The sequence below is a fragment of the Panthera onca genome, chromosome D3, assembly GCF_046562875.1.
Source record: "Panthera onca isolate mPanOnc1 chromosome D3, mPanOnc1 haplotype 2, whole genome shotgun sequence".
In the NCBI taxonomy this organism is placed as follows: Eukaryota; Metazoa; Chordata; class Mammalia; order Carnivora; family Felidae; genus Panthera; species Panthera onca.
Genome location: NC_138350.1, coordinates 65,663,752 through 65,688,799, shown reverse-complemented (window position 1 = coordinate 65,688,799; position 25,048 = coordinate 65,663,752). Strand labels below are relative to the sequence as shown.

The 25,048-nt window shown below is 39.5% G+C and overlaps 1 protein-coding gene across 3 annotated transcripts in view; it reads right to left on the bottom strand.

Annotated features, from left to right (window-relative positions):
- Positions 1–538: 538 nt before the first annotated feature.
- ARK2N (arkadia (RNF111) N-terminal like PKA signaling regulator 2N) overlaps positions 539–25,048 on the bottom strand; it is an 85,856-nt gene continuing 61,346 nt past the window's right edge. For 2 of the 3 annotated variants that reach the window (XM_060613748.3, XM_060613752.3), the window contains 2 exons: positions 12,443–12,569; positions 539–4,023 (listed from right to left, as the gene is read on the bottom strand). In XM_060613748.3, coding sequence (XP_060469731.1) covers positions 3,834–4,023; positions 12,443–12,569 — 317 coding nt within the window. In that variant the 3' untranslated portion in view covers positions 539–3,833. Of the gene's footprint in view, positions 4,024–11,310; positions 11,365–12,442; positions 12,570–25,048 lie in introns of all 3 variants that reach the window. The other variant, XM_060613747.3, reaches the window with a different exon arrangement.

Below are 25,048 nucleotides of genomic sequence, written 5' to 3'. Positions count from 1 at the left end.
TACACTCTATTTTATTTTGTCTTAAAATAGTTTAACCTTTATGCTACAGACTTATTTCAAAAAACAGAAAATCTTATCTTGCACCAAAAAATATATATATAACACTCTGTTTTATTATTATTTTTTCTCCAAAGACCATTAAATACTAAATGGAAACAAAAACTAAATAATGAATGTAAAGAAGAACCAAATTTTGTTTTAAAAACTAGAGTTGCACATTTTAAAACATTAATTCTAAGCAATGATTTGTCGTCACTGCATCAAGTCCACACTCACACTCCAGCAACAGCAGATCTGTTAACCACCAAGTGCATTGGTTCCTAGCCATACAATGGCTAACATTTCATTTTCATGGTAAGAGGAGCAAAAGGCTTCATATGACCTTTGTACTCTTTGAAAAACAAAACAAAACAAAACAACAACAAAAATATTTCCTAGTTATCCAGTGATTTCTCTTTTAAGATCACTACCCTTTAAAATTTGTTAAAAGAATAAGAAGTATGTAGTGTTTTAAATAAAATGAAAAATACAACAGCAATGGACTAAAATACGTGATTATTTTAAACAAACAGTGCACAATCTGAGGAAGTTTGGTTAGGGCGCAATCATTTTTATATATACATGGAAGTCACATCATACACATACTGGAAAACAGAGATTAGGGGGCTCGTTGCATTTAAAAAAAAAGTTTAAACTAAAAGACAACATTGTGTCCCCAGCTCTTTCAAAAACTTTGTGACACAGTATAAAAAGCAGGCAACAAATTCATTTTGAAGTTACCTATGGTGGTGCTATTCTGCGAAAAGGAACAGTGGACAATGGACTAAGTTAGAAAATCAGACGGTTCATATTCACAACTGATGATAATAAAAGCAGAATTTATGCAATGCTCAACTGTAATAAATCCTGGAGTCCACTCAGTCTGGCCCCTTCCATCAGAATGGAAAGACAACTACTGGTGAGTAGATGTATATGCTCTAGGGCAGCCAGGATGACCTGAGAGCTAGTTACTGCTCTGTGGTTTCACACTGGAGGGGAGGGGAGGGAGGAGCTTAACTAAATTGGTGCCACAATCCAACCCGTGACCCAAGTGCACCACTTGAGCAGAGACACTACTTTGAATAATGTTCTGTGGAGCATAAAGAAGTACTGATGCTACCAAATGCCAACACTTTAGTTAAAAAACAATTCCTTTAAAAGAAATTTCAAATGTCATTGGACTTGTTTCCCACAGAATTCTATCAGTAAAACACCTTGCCAGAAGCCACACCCTCACTCTTCTGGATCTGGCAATGAAAGAAGAGCTCAAACAGTCTCTCTACAGTTAGTAGGTGGAAAAATCCCAACCCTGTAGGGGGAAAAAAGCTGAGTGTTTCTACCATCCCTCCCTCTCCCCTTTTTGCATGTTAACTTCTAAATCGCTGTTCTGGCAACCAGTCGGGTAGTCAGGATGCTGAAACAGGGGCAGGTGTGGGAAAAGTGCAACCTGGTGTAAAAACACAAGGCCACAGCGCCCTGCTCCCAATCCACTGTGCATATAGCACACCAGAAGAATTCTCTTTAGAAGATGACTATTGGGGGCTAAAGGAAGTGTGTCATGGGAAATCACCTGCTGTGTGGAATCAAACAAAACACACTATTAACGTAAGAATAGGTAATGCGAAAACATTCTTTAAAATGGGGCTCTGCCCTGATACTGGGGAAAAAATAAGCTGCAAAAACTTCAAGTCATATAATCCACTCTATTCTTGTCCCAATGATTTTCCTGGAAAACACAGACCAGAAATTGTACATTTCTGCTTTGTCTAGCATTTTAATTCAAGTCAAAAACAATGTGTAACAGTAAAATTCAATAAATTAATCCTAAAGTAAAATGTGAAGGTCCAAGGATACACCAGTAGTGAATCTGCAGAAGGTCCTATTTAGCTCTGGCCTCTGGATCTTTGGTTTTTGTCTAGAACTGTGGCCATGTGAGAGATCTGATATATGAGGTGCTAAAACTTGAGGTTCATGATCTTTTAAAAGCCTGATTAAAACTAGATTGGCAGAAAAATATTAGTTGATGAAGAACAGAGGCCAGATCAAATGAGATGCTACGAGAGAAGACCAAAGAACACATGCTCATACCCATTCCCATGGAAGAGGTATATGGAATAACTAAAGCAGCAGGAAGAAGGGTAAAGGGATAAATGAGTCTTTATAGAAAAACTGGAGAAAAGGCCAGGCAGGTGGAGCCAGGCAGACTCTGACGCATGCACACGCAAGGGTGTCCCATTTGTCTCGGTGGCCACACCACACCTACCCTGCACAGTCCCATGTGCAGAACAGGCGCTTGGTACATTTAGTATGTCCACTAAATGACAACTGAAAATGGTACTTCTCGTGCTCTTAAGATAAGGAAGAGCCACCAAGGCATTTGAGGAGGGAGGCAAGGGCTATAGCAATGTTATATGGTAAATATGGAAACAACAACAACAAAAAGCAAACAAAAACCATGGAAAAACAAAAAGATGAGGTCTTCTAAGCCAATAGTACTTCACTCCTCCCCGTGCACAGTACATAGTGTTCTAACTAGGTATTGCTTGTAAAAGAATTCACTAGTAACTACAACATGTTAGAGGAAAAAAGGTAGTAACTAATGCCACAAAACTCCAACACTGGCATTTCCTGAATTCCCTGAAGCTCCTAACCACCCTTTGCTTATTTAGATACTGTAAAACCTACAGTGTCATTTATGTGCTTTGCATCTGGTTTCTTATGGTTCATTTTGATTTTTCCACTTTTAGATGGTAGAGGAGAAAAATACCCAAATATAGCATCAGGTCTATTTATACAGCTCAAGCGTTACTTAAAACAGTTGTTGTACATCCTTTACAGAGAGACCAGCTATGAAAGAAGGCACTGCCTTCTCAGACTTGTAAGTGCCCACAGTCTTAGAGACGAAGACAACTTTTCATATTCTACTTAAGTAATAGGTTTCTGTGTTCTCCTGTTATGTAAACAAACCAGGAAAAAAAAGCTGAGGGACAAAGATTTTCTTACTGATCTCTCAATGCTCTCCTTACATGCCCAGAAAACCTCATGGGTATCTAACTGAAATGCCTCTGCCCCAAAAGGAGACATTTTCCAAAAAATTATGAATTATTGCAACAAGGAGACCAACTAAGTCACCTTAGCAGTATTTATAAACACAAAGGGGCATATCAATTATTTGTGCTGTGGGAAATCAGCCAGGAGCAAAGTCAGGAAAGAAGGCAGAAGACTCAAGCTAAAAGAAAAGTAATACTTCTGTCTTCTATTTTTAAGGACAGGTTTTCAAATGCACATGCCCTACTAGGTGCCAATAAGGACCTGACTAAATGTGTGCAAATGCCCTAAGGTAGGAGTGCCAATGGGTGGGCTGACAGTGGTCAAGGCTAGATATTAATTTTATTACACAGAAAAATAAATACAAGATTCAAAAACTGAAATCCATTTCACCTGGTAGTTAAAATATTATTCTAAAAGGAAGGCAGAGTTTCCTAAGATTGAAAGTCACCAAGTAAAATGAAGTTGTCTAAGTTGTCTAATAAAATTCATCATTCTCCTATTCCTACTGAGGGAAAGAAGAAATTCTTTTCTCTGTGCTAAGTTATTTTCCTAAGTGACTTCTTTTAATTAAAAAAAAAAAAAAAAAAAAAAAAAAAGGAAGTGGGGGCAATTTTCCATGAGTTTGGATTATACAAATGCCACAAACAGCTTCTGAGGCTGAAGCTATGACAATGAACTTCCATGTCACAAAGAGGAGGAGGAAAAGGAAGGGAACAGTGCAGAGGAGACACAGTGACATTGTATTACAGTAGGTATTTACGTCTGCTATCCTCATCCAAGGTAAGATCAACAACTTCCGCAGGTGAAGCCCAAGTCTGCTGGGGAGTCACAGCAGTCCATGACTGTGTTTGCCGGGTGCTGACATACTGCGTGCCCGAGCCATGCTTCCACGAAGAAACACTCTGAATCACACCTCCTCGAGGATGAACACACCTGCAATTGAGATGAAGAATAAAAGTATAAGTACAGTTAATCCCACTGTAGGAAAAATATAAGGCAATATGGCTTCACTAGCACGGAATGATACCTTCACAAAGATAAGCCTATATGAGTCTGTGAAATGTGAGTCTGTGAAACTTCCAACCAATATCCTTCCCTTTTTCCTCCCTATTTGTCTCCCTCCTTGCCTTTTGTCAAGTTTAGTCTAAAAGTGTCAGAAACTCCTGAGTTATGTCTAGATCTGTTACTGACAATGCATAGGTAACATGATGTTTCTCTGAACACATTTAAACCTCTGGGGTCTTCAGGACAGGGCAGAATACGAATCCAGAGCAAAACTGGGATACCCAAACAATCTTAATCTAACCAAACGACATGGTAAGAAATGTAAGTACAAGCTGTTTTAAAATAAGTCCTATGCCATACTGGGAAGAATACCTTCAAAGACAGTATTAGTAATACTCTTTTACAGACTGGATTTCTAGAAGTCTGTAAGTACTAGGTCATGCATAAAGGATCAATTTTCCTTATCCTGAAGGTCACAACAGAACACTTGGCTCATTCATCTGAAGTGCTTACGTGCTTTAGTTCAGTGAAAGTACCAAGGTTGAAGTACTCAGTTAAGGTTCTTTAAAAGTGCTTTATCAGAGGGACAGAACTGCCTTGGTGATAAATCTCACCAAAAGCTCACTGGAAGAAAAAGGTTTCGAAACACTGACATAATGAATTCCACATTCCAGTCAAATGATAAAACTGAGCCTCCAGGATGAATCACTGAGTAACTGGATTCAGATGAGAGGAAGGCAGGCACTCAAGCTATCGTTGCTACTTTTGTTCTCACATCCATCACATCCCTATGTAATATACGTAAGAAGTGACAGTTGGCAGGATTCTAGTCACATTAAATACTATAGTGGATCTTGAAAAGCTGTTTAACAACCTGTGTACAATAAGCGATGCTGGGTCACTTGAGAATTCCAGCTTTGATACACTGCTACCTGCACTGCTAGGTTCAAAAGAACATTAGGGTAACAATGGACAAATTTTAGCTGCAGAACTGCCCAAGGACCCCTAAGCTCCTGGAAAGAGGTCCTGTTCTTACAAAGGTAGCTTGAAAACTACTCCCTTACCGAGTGAGGTGCCGAAAAACAGATCCCTCAGGGCCAGAGCAGAGCAGGGGGCAGAAGGTAGATGTTACCATACCAGAGGCCCATCATCTGTTGAGAATGGGTTAAGTAGCTACTAGCCCAGAGGCTACTATGTTTTCAAAGATTAGCCAGTGAAAAGCATTAAAATAGGAGACATAAAGTCCAAAGGCTAATCCAGATCTGTCCAACGCATTAAGTACACTCAGATGGAAGTGATCGTGTAATCACGGAAGAATGTCAGCCAAAGGAGTCCATTCAATGTTTACAGAAACAGTTTTGATGACTGATGGCACTAGAATACTGTTTCTTAAGCAGTCTCACCTCATTGGACAATCCCAACAGACCTATGAGGTAGATGTGGAAGTTACTATCCATACTCAATCGAAAGCAAAACGGAGGGTTAAAGGGGTTACATGATTTGCCCAGGGTCATACTGCATGACAGTGGTGGGCCAAGGAGCTTCAAGCCAGGTCTGATGTGGAGTCCAATGCTTTTCACAACATCACGCTGTCACTTCACAAATGTGTATGTTAAGTTAGGTAAGGCAAAACACAGTGAGAGTCAGCAGAGTGCAAAGATAGGCCCAGATTAACGACTTAAAAATATAAAGTTCTTCAATAATTCAAAAGCTCATCTGTACAAGTACTAATTAAAGTAATCGTAGCTAGAAATTTAGTAGAATTCAGAGAATGAATGACTACAGAGAGAATCGATGTCATCTTTGGCAGAATTCCTAGAAATACTTCTGAAATAAAAGAGGTATTTAGTCCCAACTGTTACTCTATACTGCTCCCTAAGTAATCATACAAGGGATTGACTTTAAAAGGGATCTGAGCCAATCTGCTCATTTTACAGAAGAGAAAACCAAGGCCAAAAGGCAACTGTCCAGGGTCTGAAGCAAGGTAAGCACAGAACCCAAACAAAACGAGGTCTCCGGCAGGGAGTTTATTTTCCACTAAGTAACTATGCCTTCCTCAGACTACAGCTGAAGTACTGTACTGTGTCTGGTTGTAAGGAGCACTGCTTAGCCCCTGGGAGTCATTACAGCAAAGCAGATTCTAGAAGGTACTGATACTATACAAGAGTGAGAGGTGTAGAGCCACTATTTACTACTGAGGAATGATGGATAGAGGGAGAATAAGGAGATGAGGCACTTCAACTATCTAAATTAGATCACTTCTGTAGTTATATTACAAATGATTCCAGTTACTGGAAACTAACTTGGACTACTTTAAGCAAAAAATAGAATTTGTTGGAAAGACACTTGAGGACCTCAAAGAACCTAAGGATGATGGGATAACTAGGCCTCATTCACTGGACTCAAGCCCCAACCTCTCAGTCTGTTTCTCTTACTTCAAAATTTTAGATTCTCTGGAGAATGTGATGATTCCATCTTTAGTCAAAAGTTCTCCTGGCTCCTATTTAACTGTAACTAGAAGGTCAATTCCCAAAGAAGGGAGAATCGCCATGGAAGAAGGTGGCTACTCCATCTTGTACAGAGATCTCAAGAGCAGACTAACAACCATCAATCAGTTTACAGAGGGAAGCTTTAGGTGATCATGACTATACAACAATTACAACTACTATCAAATGGAATCAACTTCCTTTTACGCTCTCAAGCAAGTGCTGGGACATCTATCAGGAATACGAAAGAGTATTCTAAGAAGACTTCTAAGGTTATCATTGAGTTTAAAATTTTTAAGAATACAGGCAAAACTCTCCTTTTAGAAGTCACGGGGTGCAGTGGTGGGAAGGCTCTGACAAGAAGATGGTGCAAGAGGGACTTCTGTTTTTTGTTTTTGTTGTGTTGTGTTGTTTTGAGAGAGAGCAAGCAAGCCAGACAGCAAGCACAAGTGGGGGAGTGGGGTAGGAGGGGCAGAGAGAGAGAGAGACAGATGATCCCAAGCAGGCTCTGCCCTGTGAGCACAGAGCCTCATGTGGGACTTGAACTCACAAACCGTGAGATCATGACCTGAGCAGAAATCAAGAGTTAGTTGCTTAACTGACTGAAACACCTACGTACCCCGAGACTTCTGTTTCTTGATCAGAGTGCTAGTTACCGGAGTATGGGCAGTTTGTAAAAACTAAAGCGTACATTTATGACTTTTCTAAGTGTGTTAAAGTCAATAAAACACTCAAAAATTTTTTTATGATTTAATGACCTCAATCATCTTAAATAAAATGGTAGCTAAGAGATGGATGAGGCCAGAACAAGGCTTTTAACACATTCCCTTTTTAAATACACAGCAAAAGGACTCATGCTGGTAAACAAAGAGTGCTGGAGAAACATTTCAACTATTTTATAAGACGGTGTACATTACAGATCAACTTATACCAGATAGGGAAAGGTTTCAGGAGGAAAAGGGACCAGAACAATTGTTATAAGCCCTACAGAGATGCCCTATAAAAACAGAAGTGAGAGACTCAAAATTTTGTTAAGTCTATGCACATAAAATATACAGTTTCAGGTATTAACACATACCCTTTCCCTGTATGATGAAAGACATGGAGGGGGAACATACTCAGCTGTTTTTAAGTTTGTTTGTTTATTTTGAGAGACAGTGAGCGAATAAGCGGGAGAGGGGCAGAGAGAAGGGGAGGGAAAGAGAAACCCAAGCAAGATCCATGCTATCAGTGCAGAGCCCAATGCAGAGCTCAACCCCATGAACTGTGAGATCATGACCCAGGCAGAAATAAAAAGTTGAATGCTTAACCTACTGAGCCACCCAGGAGTCCCATACTCAGCTGTTTTTTTAATTCATCCAAACTAATTCTAGTGTAGATATAGGCTTTGTTTTCACAAAGCATTTAATCTGCATATGATTGACAATAGGTACAAAACATAATCTAGAGTCATATTTTGAGTCCTATATTCAAGAAAATGCTTAGGACTCACTTCCCCCCAAAAAACCTACTTTATAAACAGTAAGTTTTGATAGAATAATTTCCTGCTCTTCATATACTGAAACCAATAAAGGAGAGACTTCACAGTGGAAAATAAAAAACAGAGAAAGAGGGCAGGCTCTCATGGTCAGCTTTAATACAGTTCATTTACTATCCTAAGAAAACAACATTAAATATTAATCATTTTTGCTCTCATTTACAGAGCCTGAACGTGACCTCTTAGATTACATTCCTACTTATTTTTCCTAGCTAAAGATGAAGTGAATCTTCGTGGCTTCAGAGAAATGCCTGTCTGCCTCCCCTGCTTTTTTAGGGTTAATGTTTACAATTAGTTCTAGGAAGCAATCGTCTTAAATGCAAAATGCTTCTAGCATCAACTCTTCTGTTGTGGGATGAACCAACATTAAGACAAATGAACACAGGACCAAAGACTACAGTGAGTGAGGTTAGGATCTGATTATTCCCAAAAGCCTCAGAGGACAGGTATCAAAGAAACTGTTCTAACAGTTCCGTAACAGAAAGATCTGTGCTATATCCATTTATCTTCCTAGGGCAATTACCAATGAAGCTGGCGCAGAAGAAAAGGAAAAAGGAAAAAGAAAAGTATCGGCATGAGGGCCATAAATTAAAAGTTCTGGCAAAATTAAGTGGGCACAGAGGAGCTAGAGGTGCTGGAAAAGTCTCTATCTCATTGGCAAAGAACATCTTGTGAAACTGGACTGTCCAAAAATTAACTCCTAGAAATGATAACATTTAGGTAACACAGAGAGTTAATTACAACAATACAAGGCAGCCATAAAAGATGCATTCAAACCATTAGTTCAGAAGGCATGCTTTCTAGTCTATGATTAGAAGAAACACAGAAGCTAAAGGAACATATCAAATCTAAATTAAAAGAGCAGGTAAAGATATTAACATGCAAGAAAAGAAAAACTTAAAAAAAAAGACACACTGTAACTAAAATTACTGAGTGCAATGTCAAACAAAATTCTTCCAATAAGGAAAAACGGCAATGCAATGCAAATCAGAGCATTCCCAAAGAGAAAAGCTCAAGAACCAATTCTGAGTTTTTAAAAACTCTCAGCCCACAACAAGGTAGAATATCAAAAAGAAAAAATAAGAACAGGACAACTAAATCCAAACAAAACATCTATGCATGCAAATCAAATTAGAACAAAAAGATGTGGATCAAAACCTAAAACCTTTTTCCAAGCGATAACCCTGCCAGAAGCCCATCAATACTTCATAACTGCAACCCTAGACCTGTAAAAGAAATAAATTCCAGATGAGATACAGGCAGCCAAAAGAGTAACTCTGAAGCAACCAACAAGAAAACTTCTCCTCCCACCTGCTCCTCAGCTTTTAATCTCAATTATTTGAAAGATTATCATGCTTCCTCTAAAGAAAGTGCTAGAAAATGTTCAGAAAGACACAAAAGAGCCAGTAAGACTCTATTCAGTCCTCGACCCAAAGACCAAAATAAAAGACCCTCTCAGAATGACACAAGCGTCAGCCCAAAGTACTCTAACGAAACTTCTCAACGCCAACATTCTATTGTATGGGCAGCATTAACCACCACTGAGATTTCATAATACATTTGTCACCTCTAAGACCGTATTTCCACAGGATTCAAACCAAAGTATCAGAATACATCTTTATGCTTCAGAGCCTGTAAGGAAAAAGTCCTTGAAAGTAATGTTATGTACTGTATGTTATTTAAAATGTAGTCAGCCACTTGACTTAGTTCAAGAGTGGAACAAACATACCTATAGAGTAAAATGACAATCTGGATAAAAGACCTAATAAGTATGGAGAAGGGTGTACTAGACAAAGTGTGTGTGTGTGTGTGTGTGTGTGTGTGTGTGTGTGTGTTGGGAGTGGGTAGGAACTTAAAATTTAAATTTCTGAGTTTTAAGAGAAATATAATGATAATTTTAACTCCGGATACCAAAAATATTGGTAGAAAAAAAGAAGCTAAGGAGTTCATGATGGAAGAAAAGTTGAACAAAGAAGCCAAGAAGAAGGGTGGCTCACTCTGTAACATTTGTAGGCACAAGTAAACAGTAAAGAAGCGAGACTTGATAGAAGTTAATACAGAACTGAACCAAGTAACATGTTTCGAGAGAGAAAGAGATTAAGTAATAAGCAACACAGGTTATTACCTACTCTTTGCTACTTCAGTAGGAACACATGACTAACAGTGAATTAAAATTTGAAATGTAACTCAAGACAAAATTGGTGAATGGAGAATGTGCAAACTGAAGATAATTTACCTGTATCAATCTGTTAATAGGCAAGGTAAGGTTTACAGTAGGGAATAAAAGGATACTCATGTCTTCTTTATTGCAAGGAACAATGGTGAAATAAATAATGGCAAACACATGCTAAAGTAAAGGAAAAAAACCAGAAGGTCTATAGTCTTTCATCTAAAGAGGTTAAGTCAACATGAAGGGAACAGATTAAAAAAAAGAGAGAACAGGAAAAAGTACTTGATTAAGGCAGGAAAAAAAAAAAAAAGAAAAAAGAATGAGATTAAGGAAAGACAGAAGAACGAAAATTCTTTCCCACCAGAAAAGGGGAAATAATCATTAAACACAGGAAAGAAAAAAGGAAGCACCTATGCAGGAATACTTCTGGCATAAACACAGGACAGAAGATGGAAGTGGTTAGGTCTGATAAAGTGAACTGGCCGCTTTTGGGGAGAAGACATGTTAAACTATGACATAATTTTACAACCTTAAAGTCCCAACAGGTATGACCTGAAAAATGCTCTCAGAAAGTAGAATCAGTTCTAAGACAAAGGTACCTTCGATTTATACACATGTGTATTTTGCCTGCGCTCTCTCCTCCTAAGTTCACTTTTTATATAAACAACAGAAGAAATGCTGGTGAATGTTTTCCTTTCTAACCAAAGAGTAAAATCAGATCTAAGAGCCAGGTAATGTAGATATTGTGTAGATATATGTATCTACTTGGGGAAATCAGGAAAAAAATCACAATTTAACTCTTGCAGCATAGAAGAAAAGTTGTTTGCTATATAGAACACAGATTTTCTGGAGTCTAAATTTTTGTTTTCTATATAAGTGTGTGTGTGTGTGTGTGTGTGTGTGTGTGTGTGTTAAATGTTCCTCAGGAATACCTCTGAGAGGACTATAACCAATTCTTAGGAACACTATCTAAAGCAAGAATCAGCAAATGTTTTTCTACATAGGGCTAGACAGTTAATTACCTTAGGCTTTGAGGGCTATCAGGTGTCTGTTGAAACTTCTTCTCAACTCTGCCACTGGAATGCAACAGCAGCCACAAACAATACGTAAATGAACAAGCATGGCTCCATCCCAATAAAATTTTATTTATGGATAAATATACTGTATTTACGTGAATTTCGTAAAACTTTCACAAGTCATAAAACATCATTCTTCTTTTGATCCCATCCCCCCTCAACCATTTCACAATGTAAACTAGGGGCGCCTGGGTGGCTCAGTGGGTTAAGCATCTGACTCCAGCTCAGGTCATGATCAGTCTGGGAGTTCGAGCCATGCGTCCAGCTCTGTGCTGACAGCTCAGAGCCTGGAGCCTGCTTCGGATTCTGTCTCCCCCTCTCTCTGCCCCGCCCCTGCTCACACTCTGTCTCTCTCTCAAAATATTAAATACTAAAAAAAAAAAAAAATTTTTTTTTAATTAAAAAGTAAACTAGTCTTAGCACAAGGTCCATATAAAAACAGGCAGCAGACCAGTGGGCTATAGTTTGCTCACCCCTATCTTTAAGAATGACAAACTTCAAAAGTTATTTTCATAACTCTAGACGAATTTGATGTCTTGTGGCTTTTAATCCTAAAAATAGGACTGCCGGAGTCACATGAACATCACTAGAAATATACTATGTTAGGAATAGACCAAAGTAACTCGCAGGTTTTAATGAACGACAAGAAGAGGTGCTTTAGGAAACAAGCATACAGGTATGATGTCAGATGTATATTTCCCAATTGTTTGCTCCCAACACATTTCAAGATAAAGTGAAAGGCAAGAAAATATGAATGACAGGGGGAAAGGTAGGATGACACTTATGCCATAAGAGAAAAATCTGTCAAGGTATCTAGACATTTGCTAAAAATATGAGGAAAACATCAGTTCTATTTCACATGCATATATGGTTGAGATGTTCTTGATAGAAGATGCCAACACATTCTCAAGCTCATTATCATGTCTAATCAAAAAGCATTTTCTAAGCCACAGGAAGCTACGAGATAGCTCCCACCATTCATGCCAGCCATGCCATGAGGACTACCACTTTCTTCTCACTTTATGGTTAAAATCAAATTCACATTTAAAATATCAGAATGCTCCACTAAATGTCCTACCTTGCATGTTCCTGAACTCCCACAATCTCCACTTCACTATCTGAAGAGGCAATATTAATTTCTTCATTGAGTGGTACATTGCCAGCCGATGTCTTGTCACTTGCTAGGAATCCTGGATCCAAATGACCTGAGAGAGAAAGGGGGTAAAATAAGCACTACAGTCTGACTTCTTACAAGCAGCATGAAACACTCATTGACAGATTTCCCATCCAGGTTAATCACAGAAACAGAATTGCCATATGAGAGCTTGGCAGAGTGAAACTGTCAAGTCTCTCATTCATTCTCTATTCATTAGGAGGAAAAAAAACTAAGTACTTTAGTAAATAGATATATATATAAATTATGATAATACTCTATTATATTTTATTCCATAATGCTTTTTGGATTCAACTCTAGTCTCCTTTTAAATGACCTGTATAACAGGTTTGTCACCACCTAGAGGGCAATAAGGTTCTCTACTGCTTACCGGTAAATTTTATTATTTATTTATTTACTTACTTATTTACTTATTTATTTATTTATTTGTTTGTTTGTTTTTAAGTAGGCTCCACAACCATTGTGGGGCTTGAACTCATGATCCTGATATGAGGAATCACAACTCTTCTGACTGAGCCAGCCAGGCGGCACCAGCACCACCACCACCACCACCACCACCCCCCACCCCGGGTAAATTTTAACAGAACAAAATTCTAAAGCAGAAAAGCTCAAAGGCATAAATAGAATAAATAACAGAGGTACTCATTAATATCATATTTACACTGGAATGCTTTATGAAAGTTTTAACAAACTTCTTTTAAACAACTTTAACAGTTTTTCTCAAAAGGAATGTAGAATTGGGGCGCCTGGGTGGCGCAGTCGGTTAAGCGTCCGACTTCAGCCAGGTCACGATCTCGCGGTCCGTGAGTTCGAGCCCCGCGTCAGGCTCTGGGCTGATGGCTCGGAGCCTGGAGCCTGTTTCCGATTCTGTGTCTCCCTCTCTCTGCCCCTCCCCCGTTCATGCTCTGTCTCTCTCTGTCCCAAAAATAAATAAAAAACGTTGAAAAAAAAAAAAAAAAAAATTAAAAAAAAAAAAAAAAAAAAAAAAAAAAAAAAAAAAAGGAATGTAGAATTGACAAAATCTGACCCAAAACCATGTCTAAAAGAAAAGGCTAGAGGCAGATCACAATTTTTGTTCTGAGCAACTAAAACATAACCTGTACGTTGCTGACAGCTCTTATTAGAAAGAAACCACATATTCTGAAAAAGCACGACAATTTGTGGCAGTGGGACATATAAGAACTTTTCCACAAGGGGCTTCACAAAGCATCTATTACACGGTAGAATATAACATTCTCCCAACTCACAGAAAACATGAGCTTCACAGAACTCTCTCTCAACAAAGGCTAAGAGCATAACATCAAAGTACACAGGCATATAAACAATTCTAACAAAAGTTAAAATAGTTCAGCCTATGTATCCAGCTCTTAAATGTTCTGACCTTTATGAAATAGAATATCTAGGAGTCAACATGAAATAAACCAAGTTGCAACAGGCACAAATTTTCAATTACTCTTTAAAGGGTATTTTTATTTAAATGTATTATCATCTGATACAATACTGTTCCTCCATATTTAAAAAAAAATCCTTGGTGACACCTCATATAAACAAAGCACGTATCAGTAAGATTTTACACACACAACTCTCCCTTCTCCCTCCATCACCTTCACATCATTCATACCAATGTTTCAAGGTCACTGAGAAACCTTGTACTTCCATACTCCTGCGAACTTTTAGTATAACCCTCTTGGAAAATGATACACAGTCACAAAGCAAAAGTCTTACAATTTCTATACCCTCTGACCTTGTAATCCCATCTCTGAGAATTTAATTTAGTCCAAGGGAAAAAAACTTTAAATAAGCAAAATGTTATGACGTCCAAAGATAGTGACTACAGTCTATGTAGAAACTTGGGGAAACATATGCATAACACAGAAAGTGTCACGTACAACACTTTAAAAATATTTTGGTGCTGGGTAAAAGTTGTAAAAAGCAATCAAGCTTGACTTGGACTGTGGGTCTTTTTTACAATTCTTTAATATTACTTTTACTTTTTTCTTCAATTGAACACGACGCAGATGAGAAAAAAGACTAAAAAGCTTAAAATGGCTTCCAGATACAACAGGTAATTGAGATTATATTACAGTTTGCAAGGGCTTGTTAAACTTTCTGTATTAACGAATAGCCTAAATAGATTCTACACACTGGCAGTGGGTAAATATCTTTGAACGTCACAAGCAAACAAAAGGTGGCATTCACCAGATAAAGCCCAGTTTTGTTAAATCTGGGTTGGTTGCTTAAATGAAGTATGGTTAAATCTTGATTTGGTAAACTCAGATTCTTGCTCTGATGCCAATACCTTGTTTGTGGCCAAGTCTTTTGTCTAATTTCTAGTTCAATGTTGAAGTTAGAACTATCATCATATACACTATTCCTACTACACTTCTAGGAAAGAATACAAATTGATAGTCTCTTTTTTCAAACCTTCAACTTGTCCATATTCAATCTTTTCAGCAGCCTTGCTTTGTGCAACTATAACAATTTGCTTCTTCTATTTGTTCCTACAATAAATGCGTGTTTATGACATGCTATGCACTAGGTGCTACAAATACTATAGAGATCAAAGACAGGAGTGCAGTGCCTATGCTCAACTCAACGAGCTCACGATATACTTGGGGATTAGAAAAAGCAGTACATTATACTATGGCTTGAAAATTGCTGGGGGGTCTGGGGGGATCAGTTGGTTCAATGTCCAACTCTTGATTTCAGCTCAGGTCATGATCCCAGGGTCGTGGGATTGAACCCCGCTTTAGGCTCTGCACCGAGCATGGAGCCTGAGATTCTCTCCCTCTGCAGCTCGTTCTCTCTCTCTCTCTCTCTCTCAAAGTAAAAGGGGATGGCTCAGTCTGTTAAGTGTCCATCTCTTGATTTTGGCTCAGGTCATAATCTCACAGTTTGTGAGTTTGCACCCCGCATCGGGCTCCATGCTGATAGTGCACAGCCTGCTTAGGATTCTATCCCTCTCTCTCTGCCTCTCCCCTGCTCACTTTCACTCTCAAAATAAATAAACTTTTTTAAAAAGTTTAAAAAAGAAAAAGAAAAAAAAAGAAAATTGCTCAGTCAGAGAGCAATTTAAAGATATGGAAAAGGGAGGGAGTACCTGCGTGGCTCAGTCAATGAAGGGTCTGACTCTTGATTTCAGCTCAGGTCATGATCTCATGGTTCATGGGTTTGAGTCCAGCATCAGGCTCTGCACTAACAGTGTGAAGCCTTCTTGGGATTCTCTTTCCCCCTCTCTCTGCCCTGCCCCCACTCACCATCCCTCCCTCTCTCAAAATAAACAAACATTTTCAATGCTTTTTTTTTTAAAGTTTATTTATTTTTGACACAGAGAGAGACAGAGCATGAACGGGGGAGGAGCAGAGAGAGAGAGGGAGACACAGAATCCGAAACAGGCTCCAGGCTCTGAGCTGTCAGCACAGAGCCCGACGCGGGGCTCGAACCCACAGACCGTGAGATTGTGACCTGAGCCAAAGCCGGACACTTAACCGACTGAACCACCCAGGCGCCCCTAAACAAACATTTTCAAAAAAATAAAAAAGACACAGAAAAGGGAAATTTCCCAGACTTAAGAATAATCAAAGACACAGAGCTCTCAGGAAACAGTAGGCACAGATGAGAGGAAGTAGCAATACGGAACACTGTGTTGCCCTTTAGGGTATAAAAGTTCAGTGATTTGTGGGGTAATATAGTAAAAGCAGTAATGGGAAACAAGGCTGGCAAAGTCAACAGAGTTCAGATCATAGTAAGAAGTCTGGAACTTAACCTTGAGAAGTAGGAAACCACTGAAGAATTTAAGCACTGACATGATCTGATTTTCCATTTTTAAAAATTGCTTTTTGGCGTGTAGAAATGGAACTAATATCAAAGCAGGGAATATTAGAGGCAAGAAAACCAGTTAGACTGCTATCCTGGATGAGAAAGGACTATGGCTGAACTAGAAAAGAAACAAAATGGGGAACAGTCTGTGTGCGTGTATACACAGTTAGTAATGGTGGGCAAGTCGAAGTAAAAAATGATGGCTAGGTTTCTGATTTAGGTAACCAGATAGAGTAACAGTGCCCTTTGGTGCACCAATGAACAGTTGAGGATGGTTGCTTAGGACGTGATAAGGACATGCTTCTGAGATGTCCACAGGGCAGCTGGAGGCACTGTTCTAAAAACTCATGTCAGAGGTCGAGGGAGAAATAAAGAGTCCTCAGCAACAGCTGGGAAGGTAAAAGTTAACAAGAGGAACGAAGAGGGCCTAGAACAGAATGCTGACGAACACCAATAATTAAGGGTGGGCGCATGAAGGGGAGCTCACCAGGTTAAGTGAGAGGTAGTAAGAAAACCTTAAGATGTGAAGCCAGGACACCATGGAATGATCATTTCTAGGAAGAAGTGCTTATCAATGCCCAACAGAGAGGTTCAGTGAGAAGAGGGACTAAGTAGAGTCCACTAGAATCGGTAGTGAGATGACTACACATATACCTTGGTAAGAAGAGCCTCAGGAGTAATAGGTATAAAGCCAATGTGGCAAGGCAAGCTGAATGATAATGGAAAGTCAGGAAGAGCAGACACATTTAAATAGTTATGCTATGAAAGAAAAGGCAACAGTATAGTACTGAGAAAGAAAAAAAATGCGTTTGAGGGAGGGGAATGCATGTGTATGAATAATCTTAAAAGATGGGAGAGACCTGGCCAAATTTGGGGGGGAAAGGCAGAGAACAAACAGATGTGATGGCAGAAGGCTGAGGCAATCTGCATCTGTGAAGAATGCGGGAAGGCCATGTGCAGAGCACAGGTATGGGTAGGGTAGCAGGGTGAGGGTTCAGAAAAGTGAAGGAACACTATGAAGAAAGAACACCGCCTCAGGAAAGACAGGATCTGCTGGGCAGCACTGAGAGCAGGCTGCAGATTAGGAAGTTAAACTCAACCCTCAGCTCTGCAGCTATGTGATTTTCTCCCAGCTACATTAAGCAGCGTGACACAGGCTCCAAGTGTGCGTACAGGGATCTGACTTTGCCAGCTGGGTACACCAGGAAAGCTGGGGAGCTGGCGAAGGAGAGCTGAGCTTAAACATGCTAGAGTGGGTAAAAAGCGAAGCCAGCAGGGGGCTGGCAAAGGACCGGGTGGCAGGTCAGTGAGGCAGAAGAGCAGTGCAAAGGAAGTAACAGCATGACAGGGCAGAAGAGGCCCCCATGGAAAAGGAGAAAGCAAGAGCAAGAATAGGAGGAAAACCAGTGGTTAGGGGAAGTAAACACCGTAATTCAACCCTCTTGGCTACCCACAAACACAAGCCTCTGGGACCCATCCATTGCTCTCCAGTCTGGTCCTCTACTCGGCTGCTACTCTCCCTTGCTCCATCCAGCCACCCACTACTTACCTTCCTACAACCTTTCCACTGCCCTCTGGAATGTCAGCTCCATGGAAAACTGCACTGAGCTTTTCCTTTCACCTCCCCTGTGGAAACTGAACTCCTGAAAATGCCACCTAGCCTGACTGCTGCTAGGTAGCTGCTCCTACACCTGACTTTCAGGACTAGAATCACTGACAAATCCTGTTGTCCATCCTCATGTACCAACACCAGCAGCCCCTATCTCCCAGGGCACTTCCCTTGACTGCCAAATACCAACTCCAGGACGGTTTCACTCATCCATGAAACATTACTGGCACCTCACTTAGTCTCTATTTTATGTCCCGCTATCATGATTCCTTATTCTTATATGAGTGCTCATTATTTATGTGGACAACCACCCCAAAATTCTCCATGCCTACTCTCTAAGCAGCTGAGCCCCAAGAGGCACTTAAAACTCCCTGCAGTAGGGGCACCTGGGTGGCTCAGTTGGATAAGCGTCCAATTTCGGCTCAGGCCATGATCTTGCAGTTTGTGGGTTTGAGCCCTGCATGAGGCTCTGTGCTGACAGCTCAGAGCCTGGATCCTGCTTGGGATTCTGCATCTCTCTCTCTCTCTCTGCCCCTCTCCCGCTTGTACTCTGTCTCTCTCTCTCAAAAATAAACAAACTTTAAAAAAAAAACACAAAACAAACCTCTCTGTGGTAGACTCACAGCAAAGGGCTCAGCCCTTACCATCCCCAAAATAAACAAGATAACTGAATTAAACCAAACTAAAAAAGCAGGTTGTGGGAGTCATGGTTTCTATAACTATAGTTATTACTATAATTGTAACTAAAATATAGTTATATTTGATTACCCAAATCTTTTCAACAGTAATTAAGAAAACACGACAAGAATACGACAGAGTTAGTTCTTAGTGCCTCTATGCCCAGTTCTATCGCCATAGTTTTTAATTTTTTTTTAATCTGAGGGTAGCCCGCAATTCTAATTCATGATTCCAACTTGTGAAATGTTCTGCCCCAGTCATCAATATTTCTAAATAACCGGTCTTCACTGATTAGGCCCCTCATTATTATAACCATATCACCTACAGAACCTCATTTCAGATCTAGAAATATCATCACTCGTTTTTAAAGAAAGGGGAAGAAATGAAAATTACTATGTTACTTTTGCTCACAATTTTATTACAATATCTTAAGAAAAACAAGGTAACTATCACCAATATTTAAGATTCTTCTAACTTTATTCATTCATTATGGATCTAGAAACTAGTAATTTACATACTGACTTCACATTAGAGCAATTCAAAATTTGGGCCATAAAAATTGTAATCCAACCTTGCTGGTATTTACAGAACTTGTGTGATGTTCTAAAATTGATCACTTAAAATCAGGTTCTCTGATAACCAGTATCTTTACTGCTTAGTCTAAAAATCGGTATCAAATAGGAGCTCCTGGGTGGCTCAGTTGATTAAGCGTCCGGCTTCGGCTCAGGTCAGGATCTCGTGGTTTGTGAGTTTGAGCCCCGCATCAGGCTCTGTGCTGACTGCTCAGAGCCTGAAGCCTGCTTCAGATTCTGTGTCTCCCCTTCTCTCTGCCCCTTTCCTGCTCATCCTCTGTCTCTGTTTTTCAATAATAAACAAAAAAAATATTTTTTTTAAATCAGTATCAAATAAGTAAGGGATATGGAGGAAAGTGATAGGGACTAAATACAAATTTCTTGGTGAATATTAACTCTAGACTAATGGTGTGAGAGTTGTGCCACATTTCCTGTCAGAGTCATTAGATAAAATGTGCCATTCAGATAACAAGTCAGCTGAGATCCCACCAAGTCTATGGGATGCCATGCTCTACAAGAGACACCAAGGCTTTCTCCAACGGCCAGGAATACATCCCCTCTTCTATCTATTTCAGACCCAGGACTATTAGTCCTTTTCTCTCAGCGTAACACTCTTCAGAATGCCATACATTCCTCTGGGAGCTCCTGTGCAGGGCTTAGTTCTCTGGCCCCTGGGCCATCCTCCACTGTCATCCCTCCAACTCATGACCTCATAGGAATCCAATGACAGAGCAATGGCCAAAGCATACACAAAAGTGAGTCTCAAAGATGCTATGGAGTTCTCAAACTGTCAATGGCAATTAATCTTTCCTGTTTCAGGATAAGAATAAGCCCTGTAGAGAAAGTGTAAATACCACAATTACCATATATTAAACTGAAAATAAATCACAGGACTTATATTTTATTGGGGCAGGAGGCCCTCTCTATGCAGCTCTTCGCCTGTGTGGCTCTTTGGAAAGATAACCTCATGTACTCTATAAGAAAATTCTAAATTTTTGTCCTCCCACTACAGACCTTTTCAACACACAAGTCAGAAAGAAACAGCATAAAAAAGTAACTAAATCATCATGGCAAACATTTTTTTTCTTTTTGTCTTCAAAGAAATAATGTAGCTACTTTTTTCTTAAGGACAAATCATTTTACTTTTTATTTTTATTTTTTAGAGAAAGTGTGCACACATAAGTGGGGAGGATGAGGGAGAAGGGAGGAGAAGGGAGGAGAAGGGAGGAGAAGGGAGGAGAAGGGAGGAGAAGGGAGGAGAAGGGAGGAGAAGGGAGGAGAAGGGAGGAGAAGGGAGGAGAAGGGAGGAGAAGGGAGGAGAAGGGAGAAGGGGGGAAAAAGAGGGAGAGGGGAGGAGAAGGGAGGAGAAGGGAGGAGAAGGGAGAAGGGGGGAGAAGGGGGGAGAAAGAGGGAGAGGGGAGGAGAAGGGAGGAGAAGGGAGGAGAAGGGAGGAGAAGGGAGGAGAAGGGAGGAGAAGGGAGGAGAGAGAAGGGAGGAGAGAGAAGGGAGGAGAGAGAAGGGAGGAGAGAGAAGGGAGGAGAGAGAAGGGAGGAGAGAGAAGGGAGGAGAGAGAAGGGAGGAGAGAGAAGGGAGGAGAGAGAAGGGAGGAGAGAGAAGGGAGAAGAGAGAAGGGAGAAGAGAGAAGGGAGAAGAGAGAAGGGAGAAGAGAGAAGGGAGAAGAGAGAAGGGAGAAGCGGGGAGAAGGGAGAGGGAATATCTTAAGCAGGCTCCACACTCAGCTCGGAGCCTGATGCCATGACCGTGGGATCATGACCTGAGCCAAAATCAAGATTCAGACTCTCAACCAACTGAGCCACCAAGGCACCCCAATGTAGTTATTTTTTAAATCACAAATCTACTGAGGAAGAACTAGTCCTGAGCTGATTTGCAGTACATTAAAGGAAATTATTACATACCGGATGACAACAGCCTATTAAGTATAAAAAAGGTTAATATCTCAAGTCACTATTCACTTAGTTTTAAACCAAGTAGTAAATTATTACCTTGTATTTAGTTTTTTCAGTAAGAATGTTTTAAAAAAACTTTAAAAAGTAGGGGAAGAAGGGGGCCTGGGTGGCTCAGTCGGTTGAGCATCTGATTCTTGACTTCGGCTCAGGTTGTGATCCCAAGGTTGTGGGATCAAGCCCCACGTGAGGTGCTTGAGCGTGGAGCCTGCTTAGGATTCTCTCTCTCCCTCCTTCTGTCCCTCCCCCCACTCATGTACCCTCACTTTCTCTCTAAAATAATAAAATGAAAAAAAATTTTTTTTAAGTTGGGGACGAGGGGGTCAGAAATCTAAAATCATATATAGTCCATACAAAACAGGTAAAAATAAGTGGAACCTGAACAAATTTATCTCCTTCACAAGACTGCTACATTGACTTTAAAGTGCTAATAAGAGAAACATGGCCAATCTAGCCTAAATATAAAAAGCCCTACACTAAGAACAGGAAACAAGATTTGTTTCTCTGCACTACAACTAGTATTATGGACAAATCAAGATTATCATCTGTATTTCAGGGATGGGAACATGTTCAACAACCTACCTTCTTGACAAGAAGGCCGATGGGAAAAAAACTATCATTTCTGTATTAGTTTTAATTTCCTTGGGGGCCGGGGGAACACTCTAATTCAGTTTATCACAATTACAAGCTTTCTACACCAAGAGTACTTCAGACTTCTGCTGGTCTTAGCTTCATCTGCATTTACGTTCACAGTGAGCTATTACTAGCAATACATAAAAATTAAGCCATTTTCAGATCTACTGATAGTTTCCTAAATATGTCCAATGCAAGAGTTACCTGGGGGTGATTACTAAAAACAGGTTTTTCAGACCCCATACCAGATCTACTTACAGAATCTTCAGGGAGAAATCTAGGATTCTGAATTTTTATCAGCACCCTGGGTAATTTTGACACCCAGGTCAAGTATCGGACATTCCTGTAGCCAGAGCAACTCATTCCAGGGGAGGACAGTAAATTAGAAATTCACAGATTAGGTCCATTAGTCACCTGCTTCCTTACTCAGCCTACTTCAGCATGAATATATTAGCATAATGCCCGCTAGCATTCCTGAAGGCCTGTGTGCTATATTCTGTACTAAGTACAAACAATAATCTTTCGGGGTGTATACTAGTTTTATTCCAGTTCCACAGACAGGGAAACAACTGTCATTTATCGGAGTTCACACAGTATGTGAGTGGCTGCTGCTTCAAAACAAGATGCTTGTTGGCAGCAAGCTGCCACCTACAACACTATGCGATTCCAGCACCAACCAAGAGAAAAGTAAACACATAGCAAGAGTTGAAAGTTGAGATCTTCTGTTGACCAGTGGCTTTCTTAATTTCAATTCTTTTTCTTGGTTAAAACTAAAACTAAAGAGTAAAAACTCTTTTGCATACTGGAGCATCACATAATTGCTTAAGGATCCTAAACAGAGTGGGGCTCCGGACATCATCTGAGATGCTGCTACAGATTAACCCCTGAATAGTCAGTTCAGTGACTGGGTTTTTATTTTGTTGGGAGGGACAGTAGGATAACTCAGATTAACCATCAGAACATTTATCTTAAACTAAAACCACAAGAATGACATCTCATTGATGCTAACAGTTCAAATCTCAAAACTATAAAATTGGCAAACAAGCATAAATTCTGTTAACACTTTGTTGTGGCACTGTAAGTATATTCAAAATCTGCAAGATGGGTTCCCATTATGACAACTGTATCAAGACTAGAGAATATTAGACGTTTTCTTTATTACTCACATACTTGCATTGTCAGATTTAGAAAAAAGGACTTTCATGAGCCAATAAATGGCTTCATAAGAAAATGTCATCGGGATCTGTTGAACAGTGATGACCATGTCTTATGATATACAAAAATCTACACACAATTTATGGCCCAATACATACATATGTTCTCTATATATTATATCCTAGAGAAATTAATCACACACATGTATCAAGAGACATACAAGAAATGTTAATGGTAGCATCATTAGGAACAGCACTCTAAATGTCCAAAAAGAGAATGGGTAAGTCAACTGTGATATATTCATACAGAGAATACTAAATAGTAAAAAATGAACGAACTAAAGCCATACTTATCAACAAGAATAAAACTTAAAATGTTGAAAAAAGTTACAAATGATTACCTTTTATGTAACACCAATTAATATTAAAACATGCTTGTTTACAGATATGCAACAAATGCAGTAAAAATATAAATACATACACAGGAATACCAATATCAAATACCAAATTCAAGACAGCTTTGGAGTGGAGAGGGAAAAGGAAGGGGAACAGAGTTGAAGCCATGGGTGTTTCCCCCTCACATATTTTTGTCACATTTCATTTCTTAAGAATGGTGGTAAATACCTGAGTGATATACTCTTAAAATTTTGTATAACTGAGGGGTACCTGGGTGGCTCAGTTAGTTAAGAGGTTAAGTGGTTAAGCTTAAGCGTCCAACTCTTGATTTCGGCGCAGGTCATGATCTCACGGTTTGTGAGTTCAACCCCCATACTGGGCTCCATGCTGACAGTGCTCACACACACACACACTCTCTCTCTCTCTCTCTGCCTCTCCCCTGCTCACACACTCAGGCTTGCTCGCTCTCTCTCTCTCTCTCTCTCTCAAAATAAACTTAAAAAACATTTTTTTGTGTTACTGAAATTCAAAAACACAACCAAAAATAGAATTAAGTACACAAAGACTAGTGATGTTTTAAACAGCCAAGCTAACAATTACTTGAATCTTAAAATGTGATGCTATCCCCAATGCTGGTAACTTTAAGGATACTTTAAGACCCCACAACCTGCATTATTAGGTTGAAATATCTGAAACTGCTGGGTTTGTTATAGGTCAAAAAGTCAAATATTAACAATTCCATGTGGTTTAAACTAATATTAAAACTCTCTCTATAAAAAACAAAAGTCAGGGCGCCTGGGTGGCTCAGTCGGTTAAGCGTCCGACTTCAGCTCAGGTCACGATCTCACGGTACTTGAGTTCGAGCCCCACGTCGGGCTCTGGGCTGATGGCTCAGAGCCTGGAGCCTGCTTCCGATTCTGTGTCTCCCTCTCTCTCTGCCCCTCCCCCGTTCATGCTCTGTCTCTCTCTGTCTCAAAAATAAATAAACGTTAAAAAAAAAAAAAATTTTAAAAAAAAAGTTAAATTTTGATGTGTTCTCCAAGAATTTACTACGCAGTGGTCTACATTTTAATGGAAAGACTAAGAAACAAGGAAATAAAACTGAAATAGAATGGACCATTTGTCAATGGATAAAATATGAAGATAAATTTCCCAGTATACAGAACAAATATATAACTTAGAAACACGTATTGCACAAAATGTGGTCAACCTACTGTCCTTTGATATAAAATATTACTGCTTAATTTTTAAAAGTACTTACACATAATAAATCCTTAAAAGATCCTTGTTGAGCAAAGCAAGTCTTTATACATATAAAAATTGAAGTCCAGAGGAGAAATACCTTGTCCAAGGTCAAGGTCAAATAGTTAGCAGTCTAAACCTATTTAAAACTAAATCTAGGTCCTGCTCCAAAATTAGTCACGATAAATTAATCAGAAGTTCAACCAGAGATTTTTATTTTGTTCCAATCAAAGATTATGAAAGGAAGAATTAAGGACAAATGATCTGTGGAGTTCTGTCTTCTTTTTTATTTCTTAACAATTTCAGTATAACAAGTTCTAAGCCCATTATTATTTTTGCAAAACTCATTTGCCATAAACATATTTTAGGTAGTGATTTACAGGATTAGCTCATAAAAGCCAAGGCTATTTATAATTTAACTATAAAACTATATTCCTTCTGTA